The following is a 19353-nucleotide window of genomic DNA, read 5'->3' as shown; positions in this document are numbered from 1 at the left end:
AAAAAACAAAAACAAAACAACAACGAAGCAGCATCTATTTTTATTTGTTTTATGGGGGGGGGTAACAAAACAGAAATTTTCGAATGAGTTATTTAAGGGATTTACTCCTCTGAGCACTCTTTGGAAGAGTTCATTCTTTGTGACAGCAAACTCTCAGAAAGTCAGCTATTTGCCTTCTCTCTTAAATAAAATGTTTAAATGTCCGTAATGTCTCAAGAGTGTGCAGAAATGCCACTGGTTCATTTAAGAGGCATTCAGCGGGAGCCTACTGCACACAGCCCCCTCTCATTTCCAGAACAGAATAGAAAGCAATCAAAAGTGTCACACAGTGACATTTTCCCACCTGGCAAAGAATAGGCTGTCATCTCCGCGCACAGGGATGTTTGCAGAACTGGGCTGCGTTAACTGTAAGAGACAGATGCTAAGAACAAAAATAACCAAACATGGCTTTCTGAGCGCCTCTTCTCTATAGTCGGTGATGACAATGGCTGACACGAAGGAAGGGTTAGGGGACGAGAACGAACAGGAAACGGTAGGATATACCGATGAGAATTTTTGTCCCCTCCCTCATTTGAAAAAAGAATCTCCGGGGCGCCTGGGTGGCGCAGTCGGTTAAGCGTCCGACTTCAGCCAGGTCACGATCTCGCGGTCCGTGAGTTCGAGCCCCGCGTCGGGCTCTGGGCTGATGGCTCAGAGCCTGGAGCCTGTTTCCGATTCTGTGTCTCCCTCTCTCTGCCCCTCCCCCGTTCATGCTCTGTCTCTCTCTGTCCCAAAAATAAATAAACGTTGAAAAAAAAAAAATTTAAAAAAAAGAATCTCCAAGAGCAGCTCTTCACGCTCGTTGCTTCCTTTCCCTTCGGGGTATCCGAGGATCTAGATCAAATCTGCTCCCACGAGCCAGGGAGAAGGCAAGGCTCTCTATCAGATGCCCCACCAGGGAGCAGGGATAGGTGTTCGATTCCGTTGCCACAGTTAGAAAAAGAGGGACAGGTAAGAGTTCCCAGGCACACTTTTGGAATTTTGTACATGTGGGGATGGTAGGCCAGCGCTTAAGAGATTGCCCCCGAGTTTGATTGACTTCACCCCTAAAAATGTCTGCAGACTTCAGCAGTGTGTTTTGCTTAGTTTCTGCCTGTGCTGTGGACAGCACACTTTCCCTGTTTTTTGCCTCCTTGGGAGAGGCCACTGATCATTAGCATTGGTGTCAGCGAAAGCAGAAGACACAGGAGTCTGCCTTTTTGAAATTTATAAGGCATGACCAAGATGGCAGTTACTGTCAAAGTTTATTTTCTTTTTTTATTTAATTATTTTTTATGTTTATTTTTGACAGAGAGACAGAGACAGAGACAGAGCATGAGCAGGGGAGGGGCAGAGGGAGAGGGAGACACAGAATCCGAAGCAGGCTCCAGGCTCCGAGCTGTCGGCACAGAGCCGGATGCGGGGCTCGAACTCACGAACCGCGATATCATGACCTGAGCTGAAGTCCGGCGCTTAACCCACTGAGCCACCCAGGCGCCCCTAAAAGCTTTTTTTCTAAGTGGAAGAAAGAATCTGACATTTTATTACGAAGTGTGCTGCCTGCAATAGGGCAGGAACCCCGCGCATGCAGCTAGATGCGGAAGGTGTGATCTTAATGCTCTTCATCGAGAGAGTCTGTCTATCTCTCAAGCATCACGGCCAGGGCTGGCCCGGAGTATCTGAGAGTGTGCCCTTAGGATTGTCACCCTGTCCCAATTTGAATCACAATCACCTTCTACCTTTACTCTCAAATTCCTACCTCTCCCATCGCTTCGTTTCTTCTCCTCTCCTTTTCCTCTGCTCTCTTTTCCCTCTCCTCTCCTTCTCTCTACTGTTTTTCTTTGGTTCCTTCCCCTTTTTCTGTGTCCTAGAGTCCTAAGGGGCGGAGGCGGCACAGGATGAGAGCCGGGCCTCTGTTCTGCTTTGCCATTGCTGCCTGTTTGCTCCTGGGAAGGTCATTCAATCCCTCCGAGCCTCAGTTCTAAGAATCGGAAGTAATAATACCTGTTTGTGGGGATTATGTCAGCTGGTTTATGGGTACACCCGTTAATTAAAAGCTGCATAAATGAAATCGGTTATTATTATTGGAATCGCACAGACAACCAGGAGAAAATGTCACCACCTTTACTTTGCTGCTTGGAGAGGGAGATATGGTGGTGGGAATCCAAAGTCACTGAAGGAATATGTGACTTTGTCTGTTGAGTCTTAGAAATGACTGACTCCTTTCCAAAGTCAATTACAGGTAACTTTGTCTTTCTCACTTACGTGAGGTTGAACTCTTGCTTTACTCTCTTAGCTCAGCACCTGGCCCGCTCTAGGTACATTTCAGGTTTCTTTTTCTTAGCGTGCTTTCCACTCCTACACATTGCATTGTCCGCAGGCCCCCTCTGCCTGTTCTAAGTGGCTTAGGGTTAAGGCAGGATTCAAAGAGCATCGTGTCCTAAGGGTGATGACAACTTGGACCCACCCAGCAACCGTTTGGCTGGGTGTTGTTTTTCCAAAACTGGTGCCTCATCCCCTTTGTCATCCTTTTCAGAATGTCTGGCCAAGTTTACACAGTTTTCGACTCTGCAATGTCACCCACTCTGCCACGATCCATCTAACCCCTTGTGGCCTTTATCACATCCTCTTTTCTGTAAATTTTAGCTTTATGGAGATATAATTCACATACCATAAAATCCACTCTTGAAAATACAATTCACTGGCTTTTAGTATATTCACAGAGCTGTGCAAACATCACCACATTCCAGTTTTACAGCATTTTCTTCACGCATCCCCCAGCAAATAATACCCTGTAGCACTTGCTGTGTCTTCTCTCCTCCCCCACCCCCTGACCACCGCTCATTTCCTTTCGGTCTCTATGGATTTGCCTCTCTTGCACATTTCATATAAACGGAATCATACAGCATGCGGCTTTTTGCGACTGGCTTCTTTCACTTAGCATAATGTTTTCAAGGTTCATCATGTTGTAGTATGTATCAGAACTTCATCCTTTTTTGTGGTTAAATAATATTCCATTACATGGCTATCCGTCTCCCTTACCCATTCATCTGTTGATGAATGAACATTTGGGGTTATTTCCACTTTGGGGCTATTTTTAATAATGATGCTACGAACCTTTGGATATTGGTTTTGTGTGGACATGTTTTCATTTCTGTTGGATTTATACCTAGGAAAGGAATTGCTGAGTCCTGCAGTAACTGTGTTGAACTTTCTGAGGAACTTTCAAGCTGTCTTTCCAAAGTGGCTGCACCATCTTACATTCCTACCAGCAGTATAGGATGGTTCCTAGATTTCTCGAATCCCGTATCACATTGTATTTTATGAATTATCTCTGCATGCCTATTACTTACTCCACTTGGATTTAAGCTCCTCCTGACCACAAAACGTTGGTAAGATTGTCACAATGGCAACCCGGTCTAATTTCACACCTTCCAAAGAACTCTACATTTGAACAGAGTTACCAAGTATTGGGCCCTTACTGGATTCTTACCATATATGAGGAAACTAGAATTCAGGTTACTCGTCCAAGTAATTAACAGCAAAGCTGACATTCAGACCCAAGTTTTGACTGTACCACGTGGTCTTTCACGGTGAAAAAAAAATCTACCTATTTTGCAGGGGGAAAAAGAGAGTCTTATTTGAGAATTCGTGCTTTCCCTCTATAAACTCCCCAAAGGTAGGGCGCAATGTTTTGCTCCTTTCATTATCTCCTCTTGTGCATAGCACAAAGGGGTAACTCAAAAATTTACTTCTGATTACATAAACTTTGAACAATGATATTATGACTAATAAGCTGAAATATAACAGTAAGGTATTGTCGTCATGGTCTAGTTCAATCCTCCCTGCGACTATATGTGATAATATACGGTAAGCAACTAACCACTTGCCAATGCCCTCGGAGCCACAGCCACAACTGAATCTCGCTTAAATCCCCCAAAGTTGGCCTTTGTGCCTCAAAGCGTCACCGCCTGGGAACTAGAGAAGCGCTGCCTCTCCAGCTACCATCCCGGCGCCCAAGACGCAGCCTTGCGCCTTTCAGGTGACACCAGCTGGCTGCAAAGCGGCACTGGTTGATGAGGCCCGTGCCCCTAACCAGCATGGCCACCGTAAGGCTTCGGGGTGAGGGCGGCCCGAATGAGGATCACGTGAGGAGAATCCCGTTCCTTTATTGGCTTTCTCTCCTGGGAGGGCGGGATACAATCACCCAGCGGGGGGCCGGTCTTAAAGGGCCCCGCGGCTGTGTCCTTCCCGAGCTCCGCCCCCGGGGCTGGGCGGGGCCGGCGCGCGGAGGCCGCGTCCGGGGGAGCCGTGGTGACCGCCGCCGGCTGAGACGAGAGCCCGAGGGGGTTAACCGCCGAGTCGGCGCGCGGGAGAGCGCGAGGGGCGCGCGCACGAGTCCGGCTCAGTCGACGGGAGCGCGCGGGCTCGGGCGCGGGGATGGAGGACGCCGTGGCCGGGCCCCGGCTCCGGGCGGCGGCCGAGGCGGCCGAGGCGCGAGCGCAGCCGGGGGTGACGCTGCGGCCCTTCGCGCAGTTCTCGGGGGCGGCCGAGGCCGACGAGGGCGGCGGCGACTGGAGCTTCATCGACTGCGAGATGGAAGAGGTGGACCTGCAGGACCTGCCCAGCGCCACCATCGCCTGCCACCTGGACCCGCGCGTGTTCGTGGACGGCCTGTGCCGGGTGAGGGCCGGGCCGGGCGGGCCGTCGGGTGGAGGGCGGACACTTGTTGCCCGGAGGAGGCGGCGCGGGTCGCGGCGCCCAGGTCCGGCCGGCCCGGGGCAGCCTCTCCAGCCCCGGCCACCGGCGGGGCCGGGAGGCGACCCTCGGGGACGTGGCGATGCCCCCGGCCGCCCTGCCGCGGTCCACTCACGGCCCGGTGGGGCGGGGGCGCGCTCCCGGAGGGTCCCGGGTCCCTGAGCACCTGCCGGGCCGCGCGCGCAACCCGCAGGGGGGCTTTCAGCGCCTCGCCTTTGACGGTGGCCGGTCACCACCTCGCAGGCAAGCTCCTGCCCCCGGGTGTCCACTCGGGTGGGGAGAGTAGGGGTTGGGGGGAGTGAAGTAAGAGACAATCTCGGGATGAATTAGCACCCGGCGTGTTCGGGAGCTCGCAGGGCCACCCCTGGGGCATGTAAGGTAGCCCGGTGGCACTTACTGCTTTGGGGAAGGGGCTCCCCTCATTCATCGGGAGGAGGAAACAGACGTGGAGCGGCGACGTGACTCACTGTTCATAAATAGGACAGCGTCTCTGCATTCTCAATCTGCACTCTTGGAAGAAAAACCAATGTTTGGGTGAGGATCTGTGGTTGCTCATTATCCTGTGGCTGGCCAGTTTCGGTCGAATGGTGTTGAGGGGAAGGGACCCATTCTCTAGGCCTTTAGAACAGTCGGGAATCTTGCTCTCTGAAGGGGTGACTTGCCACCATTGGGACACGCTATGCATGGGGAGTTGATTTTTTTTTTTTTTTAATCCACCCAGTTTAGAAATTTAGGAGGGTGAGGGGGCAGGTATGAGTAATCAATGGTGGTGGCAGGGAGGAGGAATTTATTTCCAATCTACAATTAGTGTGCAGAATAGGATTTGGACAACGCAGGCGTTGCAGAATAAAGCCTGTCTTTAAGAGATATGCCTCAGGAGGAGAGCAGCTGTCAAAAAAAGCGATGCTTTCCATGCTTGGCTCTGGGTCTGCGTATACTGTCTATGAACTTGTAGTAGGAGGCTGTTGCCAAGAGGTACGCCACTGTGGAACCGAGAATGGTGTGCTGGAGTCCCATTTATTTGTAATTTATGTGCCCATCCACTTTCAGAAAGGATTTACAAGGGCCGTGTGCTTAGGCAACTTCCTGTGCATGCTTTCTAAAGCAACAGTTGTCGTAAGTGCGGGGTCCCGCTCGTCTTACTCTAAAACCTTTTCTCTTCCCGCGGCCAAGGTCTAACTAGCATTTCAGGTCTCTTTCCCGGGGGTCCGAGGCTGTCCTTCTGATGGAGCCAGGTCAGGTCATGTAAGACTGCGTTTATTTGCTTGGGTGTCTAGCAATTCGTAGTTTTCCAGTTTTCCCAGTAAGTGTGGGGGGCATTCCTGAGATTGCTTTGTATGAAATTTGGTCCACTTTGCTAGCTATTCGTTTATAACAAATGTTGGCAACTCTGCTTGGGCCAGGCGCTATTCTGGGCTCTGAGGGCACAGCAGTGAATGGAACAGCAAGTCTGCCTTTCGGGGCTGACCTTTTTGTGGGCGGCAACAGACAGTGAACAAATATTAAACATGTCACGAGGTGACAGTGCTATAGGAAAAAGTAGGAAGGAGGAGATAGGGGAGGAAGGAGTGGAGGTCTGGGAGGGGAGGGAGATTGATGTTTTAGTAATGATGATCAGCGAAGGGCTTACTAAGGAGGGGATATTTTGAACAGGCACTGGGCTACCATTCATTCCTTCATCTATTCTCTTGCGGTTTATCGAATGCTTACTACGTTCCAGGCACTGTTTGGGGCCCAGTGAGTAGAGGGGCGAGCTTCCTGCTGATCTTCTAGTGGTTGAAGGGGGGGTTAGGTAACAGAGGAATATAAGGGAACAAGGTCATTTCAGATAGTATGAAGTGCAATGGAGAAAGTAACAGGATTATAGGCTAGAGAGCCACCCAGGGGAGGATGGGGGCTGAGTCAGAATCAGTCCTCACGGGAGCACTGTGGTGGTTGAAGGGGTTTTAGTAAAGAACTGATTAATCGCAGCAGGACTAAGAGAGTCCGCTGAGGGGGGGTGGGTATCGAGGGGAGGAAGTGGCATTGCTGGAGCCTGGGGAGAGCAGCGGCCCGGCAGGAGAGGCAGATGTGAAGGGATGGAATTGAGATGCTGTGGCAGGGACTGGCAGGGAGGAAATACCCCCGCTTGCCCTGGCTTTCTGATCTCCTTGGCTGAAGCCAGCTGGCAGCCAGGAGGCAGGGGGGCCCCGAACAATACAGTCCCATAGGTGGGCTCAGCCTTCCAGAGCCCGGAGAAGGGGAGAGAGGGCAGAGAAGGGCCCTGGGGACGATGCAGGCAAAGAGGACGTGCAGAGAGGAGTCCGCATGGGGCCACTTTAGATGGAGTGGCCCTGGAAGGTGTCTCTGCACAGCTCGGACTGGGCTGGCAGGAGGAAGCTCCCGGTGCAGATTTCGCGTGGCTGGCCTCCAGGCAGAGGGAACAGCCAATGCAGAAGTTCCAAGGCAGTGGTGAACTGACTGAATTCAGAAGGCGCAAAGGGGCCCTCGTGGCCGAGTGGGAGATGGTAGGGGGAGACTGAGGTTCGACACAGCGGGGGGAATGGTTCCATGAGGGGCCTTGGTGGCCATGGGAGGGATTCAGATGTTATTCTAACAGCCGAGCTGAGCGGAGAACGTCTCTTGGACAAGGAGAGTGGGGGGGGGGGGGTCAAGAGAGGAAGCAAGGAGACCCCCTAGGCGACTCTTGCCTTTCCTTGTCCCAGGGAGCTTTGGAAGTGTTTGGACTCTGATGGGGTGTTGGAGATGGACCAAAGGACAGAGACTCTATTTGAGTCTGTCAGAATGGAGGTGGGGGAGCTTTATGAGCTTTGGTTGTGCATCCATAGGGTCCTGTAAGATGTCAAACAATTGGCGAAGACACAAAATTCACTGGGCTAGTCAGAGGCTCGGAGGGCGAATAGTTCTGCCAACCGAGGCGGTGAGAGCAGAAATCCCCGTGTGGCCTTTGGTGAGCCTTCCAGTAAAAAGAGATTTCTCCTTTAGCTAAAACCATCCCTCTAGGTGGGAAGGTGTGGCTTCTGACAGCCTTATTAGTTTAAAGGCTTTTCTCTCTCCCATCGGGCCAGATCACCCGAAGGTGGTGTAATGAAAATGTCCTTCTCCATCAGGTCAGTGTGGTCTGACCCCTAGTGGGCATGCCGCTAACTGCATTGCTGACAGAAGTCGCAGGGCCAGCAGGGGGTAGGGTGTCTGGTGGTCCCCTCTCATCCAACAGTCTCTTAGAAGGCCACCTGGATGAGTGATGGTGGCTTAGCTTGTTAGGGGACGCTAGAACAAAATGCCACAGACTGAGTGGCTTATAAGTAACAGACATGGGGAGCCCGGGTGGCTCAGTCAGTTAAACGTCCGATTTCAGCTCAGGTCACAATCTCGCAGTTCAGGAGTTCGAGCCCCGCGTCGGCCTCTGTGCTGACAACTCAACCTGGAGCCTCTTCAGATTCTGTGTCTCCTTCTTTCTCTGCCCCTCCCCCGTTCGCAGCCTGTCTCTCTCTCTCTCTCTCTCTCTCTCTCTCTCTCTCTCTCTCTCTCAAAAATAAAATAAACATAAAAAATTAAAAAATTAAATAAAATAAATAAACAACAGACATTTATTCCTCACCATTCCAGAGGCCAGCACGGGGGGCAGCCCTCTTCTGGAATGCAGACTTCTCGCTGTGTCCTGAAGCCCTGGCAGGGATGGGGAGCTGGGGCGGGGGGCTCTTTCATAAGGGCGCTGGTCCCAGCCAGAGGGCTCCATCCTTGACCTAAATACCCCCTAAAGCCCTCATCTGCTAATACCATCACCTTCAGGGGTTAAGATGTCGGCATGCAAAACTGGGGGGACCACAAACACCCAGACCATGGCAGACGGTGGGAAGGAAAAGGGCTGTGCCAGACTGTTCACCCAGGCTCGTATTATTCTCTTAGTCCCGAAAGAAAGAAATCGACCTGAGGCACCAATTCATTTGGGAATGTAGATCAGAGGTCATTTTCTAGCCCTAACAGTTAGGTCTGATAGGTGAAATTTGTTTCTATTAGCTGGGTCATCATCGATGCTGTAAATAATTTATAACGAACGTGTTCATTAAATGCTTATCTAACACCTAACTGAAGCTGTATGGTCATTAATTTCAAGTAATATTACTAGAGATTTGCACCATTACAAATGAATGAAGACTTTTATTAAAATAAAATTAGTTCCTGTTGTACAGATATTAATGTAGCATATCCCATTACCGTCCTCCTTTTGCGAGACTGTTTTTGCTTTACTGAGAAAGCAAGGCAGCACTTTGAACCAGGAATTACAGGTGCTTTGGCTTGTCGGCAGTGGTCCACTGGTTCCCTAGAATAAAAGCTAACTAGAAACTTAGAGGAGTTCTCAAAAAATGCTCTGTGAGTTTCCCAGCAGCAAATATAGTTCCATACGGTAATAGGAAAGAATACCGCTTTATCTGTTGTCTGAAAGATGAATGCATATTTGATTCTTTTTAATGTTTATTGATTTTTGAGGGGGGGGAGGGGCCGAGGAGGGGGTGTGGGGAAACAGAGGATCCGAAGCGGGCTCTGTGCTGACAGCAGCATACAGCCCGAAGCGAGGCTTGTACTCGTGAATCATGAGATCCTGACCTGAGCCAAAGTCGGATGCCCGACCACCTGAGCCACCCAGGCACCCCTGTGTATTAGGTTGCTAGCGCTTTGCCCAAAGGCTAAGTCAGAACATATTAATCATCAAAAAAATGACTCTTCTCTAGTGAATAAACTCACCTTCCTTAAAACAGATGCCCACTTAAGATTTGTGATACAGACATGACTTTCTTTTAATAACAGGAAATATTCCGAGAGCCCTAAAAGGAGTTTGAGTGGTGGCTTTGATTTCTCTCCATCAGTGACGAGTGATCGATCGCACCTTAGCTACATACACGAGAGTCCCTGGGGAGCTCTAAAATCGTCCAGACCAGCTGCAGTCTCACGGACTGGGAACCGCCTGGAAAGAATTGCCCGGAAAGCTCCCCCAGGTGATTCTAATGGGGAGTCCAGGTTGGGGACCGTTGTCCTACCTGGAAGGGGTTTTGCCTGACCGGAGGCGTTGTTGGGCCATGAAAAGATCCTTGAGTAATTGGCCGCTGGGTTCCATTTTGAGCCAGATCTGTGCCTCGATTGGCTCATGGCTAAACTAGAAGTCAGGCTCGTGGTCTGACGCCTCCCTTCTCTGAGTGGTGTTTGACCTCGTAGCTGGAAAGCAGGGTGATTGGCTGTCTGCCCTAGAGCCCTAGCCTTTGGGAGGTGACACGCGGGATCGGGGCGTGTGCTTTAACCTGGGGTTGCCTCCCTTCGCCTCCGTGCGCCTCCCTTTCCGCGGCTGCTCAGTCTCCAGATGTCACATGCTGGACTTGTCTTCCCAGAACCGATTTTTGTAGACAGGATACCATTCAATAGGAATTGGATGATGGAGATGGTTTTAGTATCCATGTCTGGGGTAGCATGGCTGATGCTACTTGGGAGCTGACTTCTGCTCCCAAGACTGTGGGCCCTTGGCCGTGTTTCTGCCTCTTCCTGTTACAAGTCAGTCTGTGGCAGCGTGTCGTGAGATGTGACATTCCAGCTGGACAGTGGCAGTCGGCTTCCTCTGCAGTGTCAAATCCAGGCATTCTCAGGCCATTTTTAGCCTCACCCGAGTGTCATAGGCATGTGGTTTCTCAAACTTGAACCATGTGTAAAACGGCCCCGACACCCACCCCCAAAGAGTAGATAGATGGTAAACCAATATGGTATGGTTTAATTTCTTTGGAAATGTTCAGCATGTTCTATGTTAAAAAAAAAAAGCCAAAAAACACAAAACAAAAAAAGCCCACAAAAACCCCAACCGTGTGTTTCATCCGTGCAAAGTTTATTTTAGAATTTATTCACTATATCCCTAATTTTAGAATTTCTGACTCTTACATAAATCAAATGATTTTTTATATCCGTGAGGTTCCTTGGGTCCCTCCCCGTCACTCGTCGTGGGAGCAAGCGTGTGGGTCGCTTTCAGCTCTGTCCCCTACCACCGGGCACTCAGCAGCAGTAGCATCCGCTGTCACTGCCCTGCAGCCGGGACTTTCCGGGCCCCAAGACAGTCCCAAAAGGGAACAAAACACAAACTGGCCTCGTGAGAGAACAGAGTAGCTAAAGCAGAAGCTGCTGGAGTCTGATTCCTGTGTCCACATTTCAGGTTGTGTTTGTCGCCTCTTGACTTTTGAAAAAGGTCCTCAGACGGTCCAGTCCACGCTTGTCATCCCTGCTGCCTGAGGGGACCCGTTTGCCGGGCTGCGTGACTGCATCACACAGCAGTGTCGCACATCAGTGTGCGCATTGAGGGTGGCAGCGGGGATAGGCCCCCGCGGCCCGCATTTTCGGTGCCGATCGTCAGGACCCCTTTCAAGGGCTGGGGGGGCGAGTGCCAGTCATTTGAAATACAATTCGGTTGTGACAGGGAACTTTTTTCTTTTCTTTTCTTTTTTAACATTTATTTATTTTTGAGAGAGAGCGTGAGCGGGGGAGGGGCAGAGAGAGAGGGAGACGCAGAATCCGAAGCGGGCTCCAGGCTCCGAGCCATCAGCACAGAGCCCGACGCGGGGCTCGAACCCACGAACCGCGAGATCGTGACCTGAGCCGAAGTCGGACGCTCAACCCACTGAGCCACCCAGGCGCCCCTACTTATGTTTTTTTAATGTCAAAAGATTTGATGGGGTTTAATATGCTCCCCTCCCCACTGAAGTGTGCGCGAGAAGAGACAGTGCCGCCTGCTAGCAGAGGGCATGGGTCTGAAGCAAACCTTCACCACGCGGGTCCACAGTGGGAGTCTGAGGATGCTATTTCTCCCACCGTGCCTTAGTTTCCCCACCTGTAAAGTGGGGGTGGTGACAGTACGTGTTACGATGTACAGAAAATGCTTATCACTGACTAGGACGGGGTAAACATAACCACCTGCGTTGGTACATCAGTTATCTACGGCTGTGCGACAAACCAACTCAAAACATGGTCGTTTCTTTAGAGAGAGTTGGGGAGGGGCAGAGAGAGGGAGAGAGAGAGAATCCCAAGCAGGCTCCTCGGTGTCAGCACCGAGCCAGACGTGAGGCTCGAACCCACGAACCGTGATCTTGACCTGAGCCGAAAGCAAGAGTCCGACGCTTCACCCACCGAGCCGCCCAGGCGCCCCAAGACACAGCGCTTGAAAACAATACATTTCATTATCCCACGGTTTCTGAGGGTCAGGATTCCAGGGACGGCTTTGCTTGGCGCCTCTCCCTCCAGGTCGGCCTCCTCCGAAGGCCACGCAGAAGGAGTGTCTGCTTCCAGCCTCCCTCACGTGGTTGGCCGCAGGATTGCCTTTCTGGGAGGCTCCTGGGCTGAGGGCCTCACCTCCTTGGTGGCTGTTGGCCAGAGGCCTCCCCGGTCTCCTTGCCACGTGGGCGTCTCCACAGGGCACCTCCCGGCCTGGCCGCTGGCTTCCCTCGAGCGAGCGAGGAAGGGCACGTGACAGGCGGGGAATCCGGAGTCCTAACCTCAGAGCGGAAGGAACCCCACCACTTTTGCTCTGCTCTGTGGGTGAGAAGTGAGGCCGTGCCAGGGGCAGGGGGCGCCCACCAGGGCGGGACTCCCGGGAGGTGGAGGTCCCTGGGCCATCTCAGGCTGCCTGCCGCGGGAGCTCATCTGTTAGGACACTGTTTTCTTTGTAAACTCTTCTGACTTCTTGGAGCAGCTAACCCTCAAGTGCTTATGAAGGTTTTTTCTAATCTGATTTTTTTTTTTTTTTTAAGCTTCAACCCTATAAAAGTTCTTTTCTCCACAGTTTTAGGTGGCACCACTGAACATAAAATACCCCATTGATAGGACTATAGCTAGGTTATTAGGTTTCTACAGTATCAAAAGCTGTTAGCCACTCCGTTTCTGAAAGGAGAGCTCGGGAAACTAGACCCATTGACGTTGGGAAGGGTCAGGACAGTATTTTTCCTTTCGGTGCTAATTTCAGCAGGTGTGGGGTGAAACTCCTGTGTTAGTCCTAACCAACGCCATAGGAACAAGTATTTGAGGCTGGCCTGAATTCAGATTTAAAAAATGAAAGTGTCAGTTAGTTCAGATAGCCGAGTTTGGATTTGTTTTCACTCAACGTAACAGTAGCGTGTTTTCCTTCCCCCCTTTATATGTTTTTGTTAAACTTCCTGCTTTATTTTATTTATTTACTAAGTTTATTTCTGAGAGAGAGAGAGAGAGAGAGAGAGAGAGTGTGTGTGTGTGTGTGTGTGTGTGTGTGTGTGTGTGTGTGTGTGAGAGAGCTGGGGAGGGGCGGGGGGGAGAGAGAGAATCCCATCCCATGCAGGCTCCACGTGGTCAGTGCAGAACCCAACACAGGGCTCAAACTCACGAACTATAAGATCATGACCTGAGCCGAAATCACACGCAAGGGGCAGGGGGCTTAACTGATCAGGAGTCCGATGCTTAACTGACTGAGCCACCCAGGCGCCTCTCTGCTTTATTTTAAAGATGATAAAGTAGTTCGCATTCATTACGGTGAGGTTTTTTATGTGTAATATATTTCTTTTCATCTTCTTATAAGAACTCTGCGCAATAGGTACAATAACATCCCCATTGCACAGATGTGGAGACCGAGGCCAGCAGAGGCCAAGTAGCCTGTCCTAGGTCGCATAGCCAGGAAGTGCTGGTCCTCTGATTCAAGCCTCGTCTTGGCAACCTCCAGGGCTTGGGCCCTCGTCATCTTACAGAGTACAGCTCTGCACATGAATTTTTCATGTCTTTCACATCTTATTGAAACCCCAGGGCTGCTCGGTGAAGAAAGTATTTTTATCCACAGGAAAACGGAGGTTCAGATGAGTTACAGCTCTGTTACTCCTTCAGCCATTTATTTATACTTAACGGTGTATCCGAGTGCTCTTGGTATATCAGTGACAGCCATAGTGATGTTCTTGTGTTCAAGCAGAAGGCAGGGCCTGGGCGCTGGAGCCAGAAAGACCTGGATTTGAACCTTGGCTCCATCACTTCATTCATTCATTCATTCATTCGTTCGTCTGTTCGTTCATTCATTCGTTCATCCATTCATTCAACAAACGTTTACTGGATGCCTATTCTGAGCCCTGTGCTGGTTTTAGGACCAGTCCTGGGACCCCAGGTGAGTCTCCCACCCGCCCCAAGGCCCCGCCTCCTTGGTTGCAGAATGAAGACAGTCATCCCCACCCCACGGTCATGGTGACATCAGCATGAGGGGGCGCAGCCCTAGACAGCCTTTGGTGAGTGACAGACACCAACCATCCCCACCTTCATGGGCTCACAGGTTAGCAGCAAAGACGCAGAACTAACTTGTGATTCCGGTGTGTTATGGTCAGTTGGTCAACGTAACCAAAGCACTTAGTAGATCCATAAAAAACCACATGTCGTTGGGCAAGTTATTTAACCAAACCTCAGTTGCTTCCTCTATAAAGTGAGCAGGTTGAATTGGATAATGTCTGTGAGGCCATTTCTGGCTCTCGAAACGATATGGGTGGCTTTACACTCTTACATCAGCGGCACATGGTTAGAACAGGGCCTATTTGCCCTTTGCTCCCCAGCACGCCCACATGTTAAAATCAGACTTTTCCAAGCAGGAAGTTGCTCAAGAAGGGAACTTCTCTAGTGTGAATGTAGTTCTCTTCCATCCGGCTCTCCCACCTGTAGGGGAGGCAGAACCTGACCTCTACTCATCCTGGGTTTTCGGCTGTGGCTCTTTAACAAAAAGACAGATTAATAAGAGAAAAAACAGACCGTTATTACTGGGTGCCGTGCATGTCACAAGGGAGAAGCCTCAGCGAAATGGAACTCGGCTTATCAATCCTCTTGAACAAAGAACGACATACTTGCAGAGGAACGGCAGGGCGGAGAAAAGCCATTTCAGGCTTCCAAGGGCAGCCGACTGTGGAAAGGTAAAGATGTGGGAGGAGTAAGGTTCCTCTGGTGTCTTCTCTGGGCTGATAAAGAGTCTGGAGTTGTCTCCAGTAAAAGGAGACTTTACATGCTGCCTGTAGGCAGAAAAAGAGGGAGGAGATAGAACTTCAGCTCAAAATAACTTTCATGTCAAAGAGGGATACTTGGGGGGGGTGACATTCTGCTTCCTTCACACCCATACCCGAGTCCTACACTGGTCAGTGAGAGGCCTGTCTGCGGGTTTGTAGCTGCAGAGGACGTGAATTTCAGTCACTTGGAAATTTACATGGGGCTGATGTGAAAGAAACCTGTGTCAGAGAGCGTTTAACTGACCGCAGCATTGATTCTGTCCATTCAGCATTGGAGGGTCTGCCAAAGAGAGCCTCACAGGGCCGGACCACTTATGTGAAATGTTTGTTCTTACAGTCTCTTGCTTACTTGGGACTTTTCCAAATCTCCTGATGGCTATTACTTATTGACAGGTGACAGTATGTCCCATTTGCACGTCTGATTTATGTCCATCGTCCCGGGAAAGTTATCAGTCGTACCCCTTTGACTCGTAAGTTTGGATGATAAAGTACAAACTTAGTAGTTGTACAATTAATGATAAGCAAGCACCCTGTTTATGAAGCACCATTTGTTCCAAATATTTTATGCACATCATTTATTTTTTTTAAGTTTATTTATTTTGAGAGAGAGACAGAGAGAATGGATCCCAAGAAGGCTCCACACTGTCAGTTCAGAGCCCGACGCGGGGCTCGAGCTCACAAACCATGAGATCATGTCCTGAGCCCAAGTGAGGCGCTTAACCGACTGAGCCCCCCGGGGTACCCAGCACATCATTTAATCCTTCTTACAACCTTCTAAGAAAAATACTATCTTTGCCTCTTTTGTAGAAGAAGGCTTCTTCCCCCTTTGCAAAACTACTCAGCACATAGAATCCCGCGGCAATTGGGCCTCTGACCGTGGGCACTCTCGCAGAACCAGGGCAGGAAGGGCCCCTCAGCCCACATCCTGCTTTTCTCTGAGGAGGAATCAAGGCTCAGAGAGGGGATGATGTCTCCTCAGGGGTGCTCCCGGGACATTGGCTGGAACTAGAACAGGTCTCCTGGCCCCTACCCGCCGCCTTTTGTACTGCCCGTGTAATTCCCCGGAAATAACGTCCTCCCCTCTCCCACCCCCGCTCCACCCAAAGAACCCAGAGCGCATGAATGATGAGGACAGCTAGAGACAAGTGAGCCAGGACAGGCAAAACTGTCCCAGTGCCACTGTTAGGGGGCTGCCACAGAGCAGGGCATCCGGGGCCCCTCCTGGCCCGAGAGGCAGAGAGCTTTGCCCCTGAGCCAGTCCCATGCTGTTCAAAACACCGGCACTGGCCACCAGGGGGAAGTAACTTCGCGTATGTTCTGCGATGGAGCCTGTCTGTTGACTTAGACTTTAATTCAGGCATCAGGACAGAAAGTGCATTTTCAGCAGGAAGAAGTCACGCCTGTACCGCAAAAGAAGCTATTTAAAGATTAGTGTGTAGTTGAAACTTCCATGCGGAGGGACCGCCTCCCCTGCCCACAGAAGACCAAGGGAGTGAGAGCCACCTCCTGAGTGGCCCCTTCCCTGCCACCGGGCCATGCCGGGCCTTCGGTGGGAACAGGAAGCACAGGGGCATGTGGTCCTCCTACTCCAGCCATGCCTGGTTCGAGTTTGGCACTTCCTCTGCCTCAGGCTCCGGTTTGAGGTTTGTCGGGACTATGACTCCAATTATCAGCGGAGGGGCACCTGGGTGGCTCAGTCGGTTAAGTGTCGGACTCTTGGTCTCGGCTCAGTTCATGATCTCAGGGTTTGTGGGATCGAGCCCTGCATCGGGCTCTGTGCTGACAGTGTGGAGCCTGCTTGGGATTCTCTCTCTCCCTCACTCTCTCTACCCCTCCTGCACTCTCTGTCTCTCTCAAAATAAATAAATAAATAAACTTAAAAAAATAAAAAAATAATAGTTAAAACAATCATCAACAAAGGAGCACCCGGGTGGCTCAGTCGGTTGAGCATCTGACTCTTGATTTCAGCTCAGGTCACGATCTCAGGGTTTGTGGGATCGAGGCCCGCATCAGGCTCCTTGCTGACAGTGTAGAGCCTGCTTGGGATTCTCTCTCTCCCTCTCTCTCTGGACCTCCCCCACATGCACATTCTTGCACACGTGCTCTCTCTCTCTGTCTCAAAATAAACATTGAAGTTATCAGCATAAAGAAATACAAAGGGAACTCATTCGGATGAATCGGACACCATTTCAGAGATAATGGGAATTTTCTAATAAATTTTTTTTTTTTTAACATTTATTTATTTTTGGGACAGAGAGAGACAGAGCATGAACGGGGGAGGGGCAGAGAGAGAGAGGGAGACACAGAATCGGAAACAGGCTCCAGGCTCTGAGCCATCAGCCCAGAGCCTGACGCGGGGCTCGAACTCACGGACCGCAAGATCGTGACCTGGCTGAAGTCGGACGCTTAACCGACTGCGCCACCCAGGCGCCCGATAATGGGAATTTTCTGAGCTGGCTTCCGATTTTAGGTTACCACACAGACTACTTACAAAAGTAAAGCTTGTGCTGGCAGATCGGTCTCCAGACCTGTGCAGCGGGAAGTGTTCTCTCACATGGGAGCCCCTGTCCTGGGGTGAACGTAGCCTTCAAACTCAGCCCCCTGTTGATCCCGACACAGGATTTCCAGACTGTTTTTATTTTTAAAATCAATCCTGAAGTGGTGTATTTCTTTGAAATGGTCAATAAATTTGCAGGGGACTAACACTTTGACCCTAATTTGCTCTGTTTTGTCAAATATTTGTTCCTGACACGTACTGGGAAATAACTGCTCGTCGGCAGAATACTTTGTAGCCTCCCCGTTTGGAGCCTTTCAGTTCTGTAGAGCAAGTTGGGGAAAATGACCCGGTCCTCCACGTGGTGAGCCCGCCTGAGACGGTGGCGCGTGTGAGGTGGGGTGGGAGGTAGAGACATTGTATGGGGAGGATGACTCCCCGCATTTGCTGGGGTGGGGGGGCCGTCGTGCAGAGGACAGAACGGGGCGGTACATGCCTCAGTAGAGGCTTGGTCACCTCGAGGGCTGTGGCCGAGATTCCAAGCTTCATCTTCAGTCTGTAAAAGGAGGGCGAGGGGGTGTGTTCACCTTTCCTGGATGCGGTGAGGTGTTAAATACAGCACAGCAGTGTCTGTGCTAGCATCTGAAGGCACGAGATACTCCAAAAGTATGTTTTGTCTTTATCAACGACCCCACTTTAACGGCCATGATTATATTACTGGATGATGATTCGTGTTGGGTTGCCATTTGTTTGTTAACTCATTCCCTTTTCATTTATTTCCTTTTCCTCCTTCGTTTTCTCTACTAGATAGCACAGGGGCCACACTGGCAGGATCACCTGGTGGCAGGTTCCTTTGCTGCTTGGTATTAATCTTAACTCTTACGGCTCCGCTGAAAGTGGAAAGGTGCAGGCGTGTGCGCCTGGAAGATCCTTAAGTGCCATTTGTTACGGGCACATGCCTACCTTGCTTTAGAGTCCTGAATGCTTAAAGGTGTTATGATGTTGGGAATAGGAGGGTGGGTCCCAAAGCCAAGTCAGCCTGAGTTCAAATCCCAGCTCTGCCAGCAACTGGCTGTGTGACCTTGGGCGAGTGACTTTTTTGTGCTTTAAGTAGGCCTCACTCCCAGCCCAGAGCCCGGTGCGGGCCTTGAACTCATGACCCTGAGATCAAGACCTGAGCTGAGATCAAGAGTTGAAGAACGCTTAACCAACTGAGCCACCCAGGCATCCCTGGTCTCTTTGTTTTTAAAATGGGTAATCAAAGTACCTACCTCCTGGGGCTGTGAACATAGGGAATAAGGTCAGGCCACCCCAAAATGTGCCACTTTGGCGTATTGACTGTTTTTAAAAAAGGTTACTTAAGAGACGGCCTGTGCAAGAAGACACTCAGACCGCCCTCTGCCCCCGTGAAGGCAAGATATAATCCTCCCATGCAGAAGGTACCCTCCCTGTACTAGGAGGTAAAGAGAAGAGACATCCTTATCAGAGAGAAATTCGGGGCTGAGAAAGCTGTACAAATAACCCTGTTACTTTTTACTAACTTATGACCCTAGTCCAAATTCTGATTAGAATTCCTTACTAATTAGAGGCGACTGGGTGGCTCAGTCGGTTGAGCATCCGACTTCGGCTCAGGTCGTGATCTCATGGGTTTGTGGGTTTGAGCCCCGCGTTGGGCTCTGGGCTGATAGCTCAGGGCCTGGACCCTGCTTCCGATTCTGTCTCCCTCTCTCTCTGCCCCTCCCCTGCTCGCGCTCTCTCCCTTTCTCTCTCAAAAATAAAAAAAAAAAGAATTCCTTACTAATTGAAGCTCCCAAAAGTTAAGTTTTTCTTTGTCCTGTCAATTCCTTACAGATGTATTGTTTCTTTGTCTAAAAAGTATGAAAACTATATGCCTTGGTCATTTCTCTGGGTCTCAATTTCACTATTGGGTCTCCATGCACACATAATAAAACTTCTCCTGTTAATTTGTCTCAGGTCAAAGTAATTTTTGGTCTGGCTGGAAGACTTTAAAGGGTAGAGGAAGAATTCTTCCTTCCCTAAATAAGGATAAATATAAATTGT

General features: G+C 50.5%; 1 protein-coding gene across 1 annotated transcript in view; it reads left to right on the top strand.

Moving 5' to 3' along the window:
- The first annotated feature begins 4311 nt into the window (after positions 1-4311).
- RCAN1 (regulator of calcineurin 1) overlaps positions 4312-19353 on the top strand; it is a 102364-nt gene continuing 87322 nt past the window's right edge. Inside the window, exon 1 of the mRNA XM_047099666.1 lies at positions 4312-4701. Within this exon, the coding sequence (XP_046955622.1) occupies positions 4459-4701 (243 nt within the window). The 5' untranslated portion in view covers positions 4312-4458. The remainder of the gene's footprint in view (positions 4702-19353) is intronic.

This window comes from Lynx rufus, unplaced genomic scaffold (assembly GCF_022079265.1).
Source record: "Lynx rufus isolate CCGP_SWC_20201006 ecotype Redwood Valley unplaced genomic scaffold, mLynRuf1.p SCAF_5, whole genome shotgun sequence".
NCBI classification, from domain to species: domain Eukaryota; kingdom Metazoa; phylum Chordata; class Mammalia; order Carnivora; family Felidae; genus Lynx; species Lynx rufus.
This window is presented reverse-complemented; position numbering and strand designations above follow the sequence as displayed.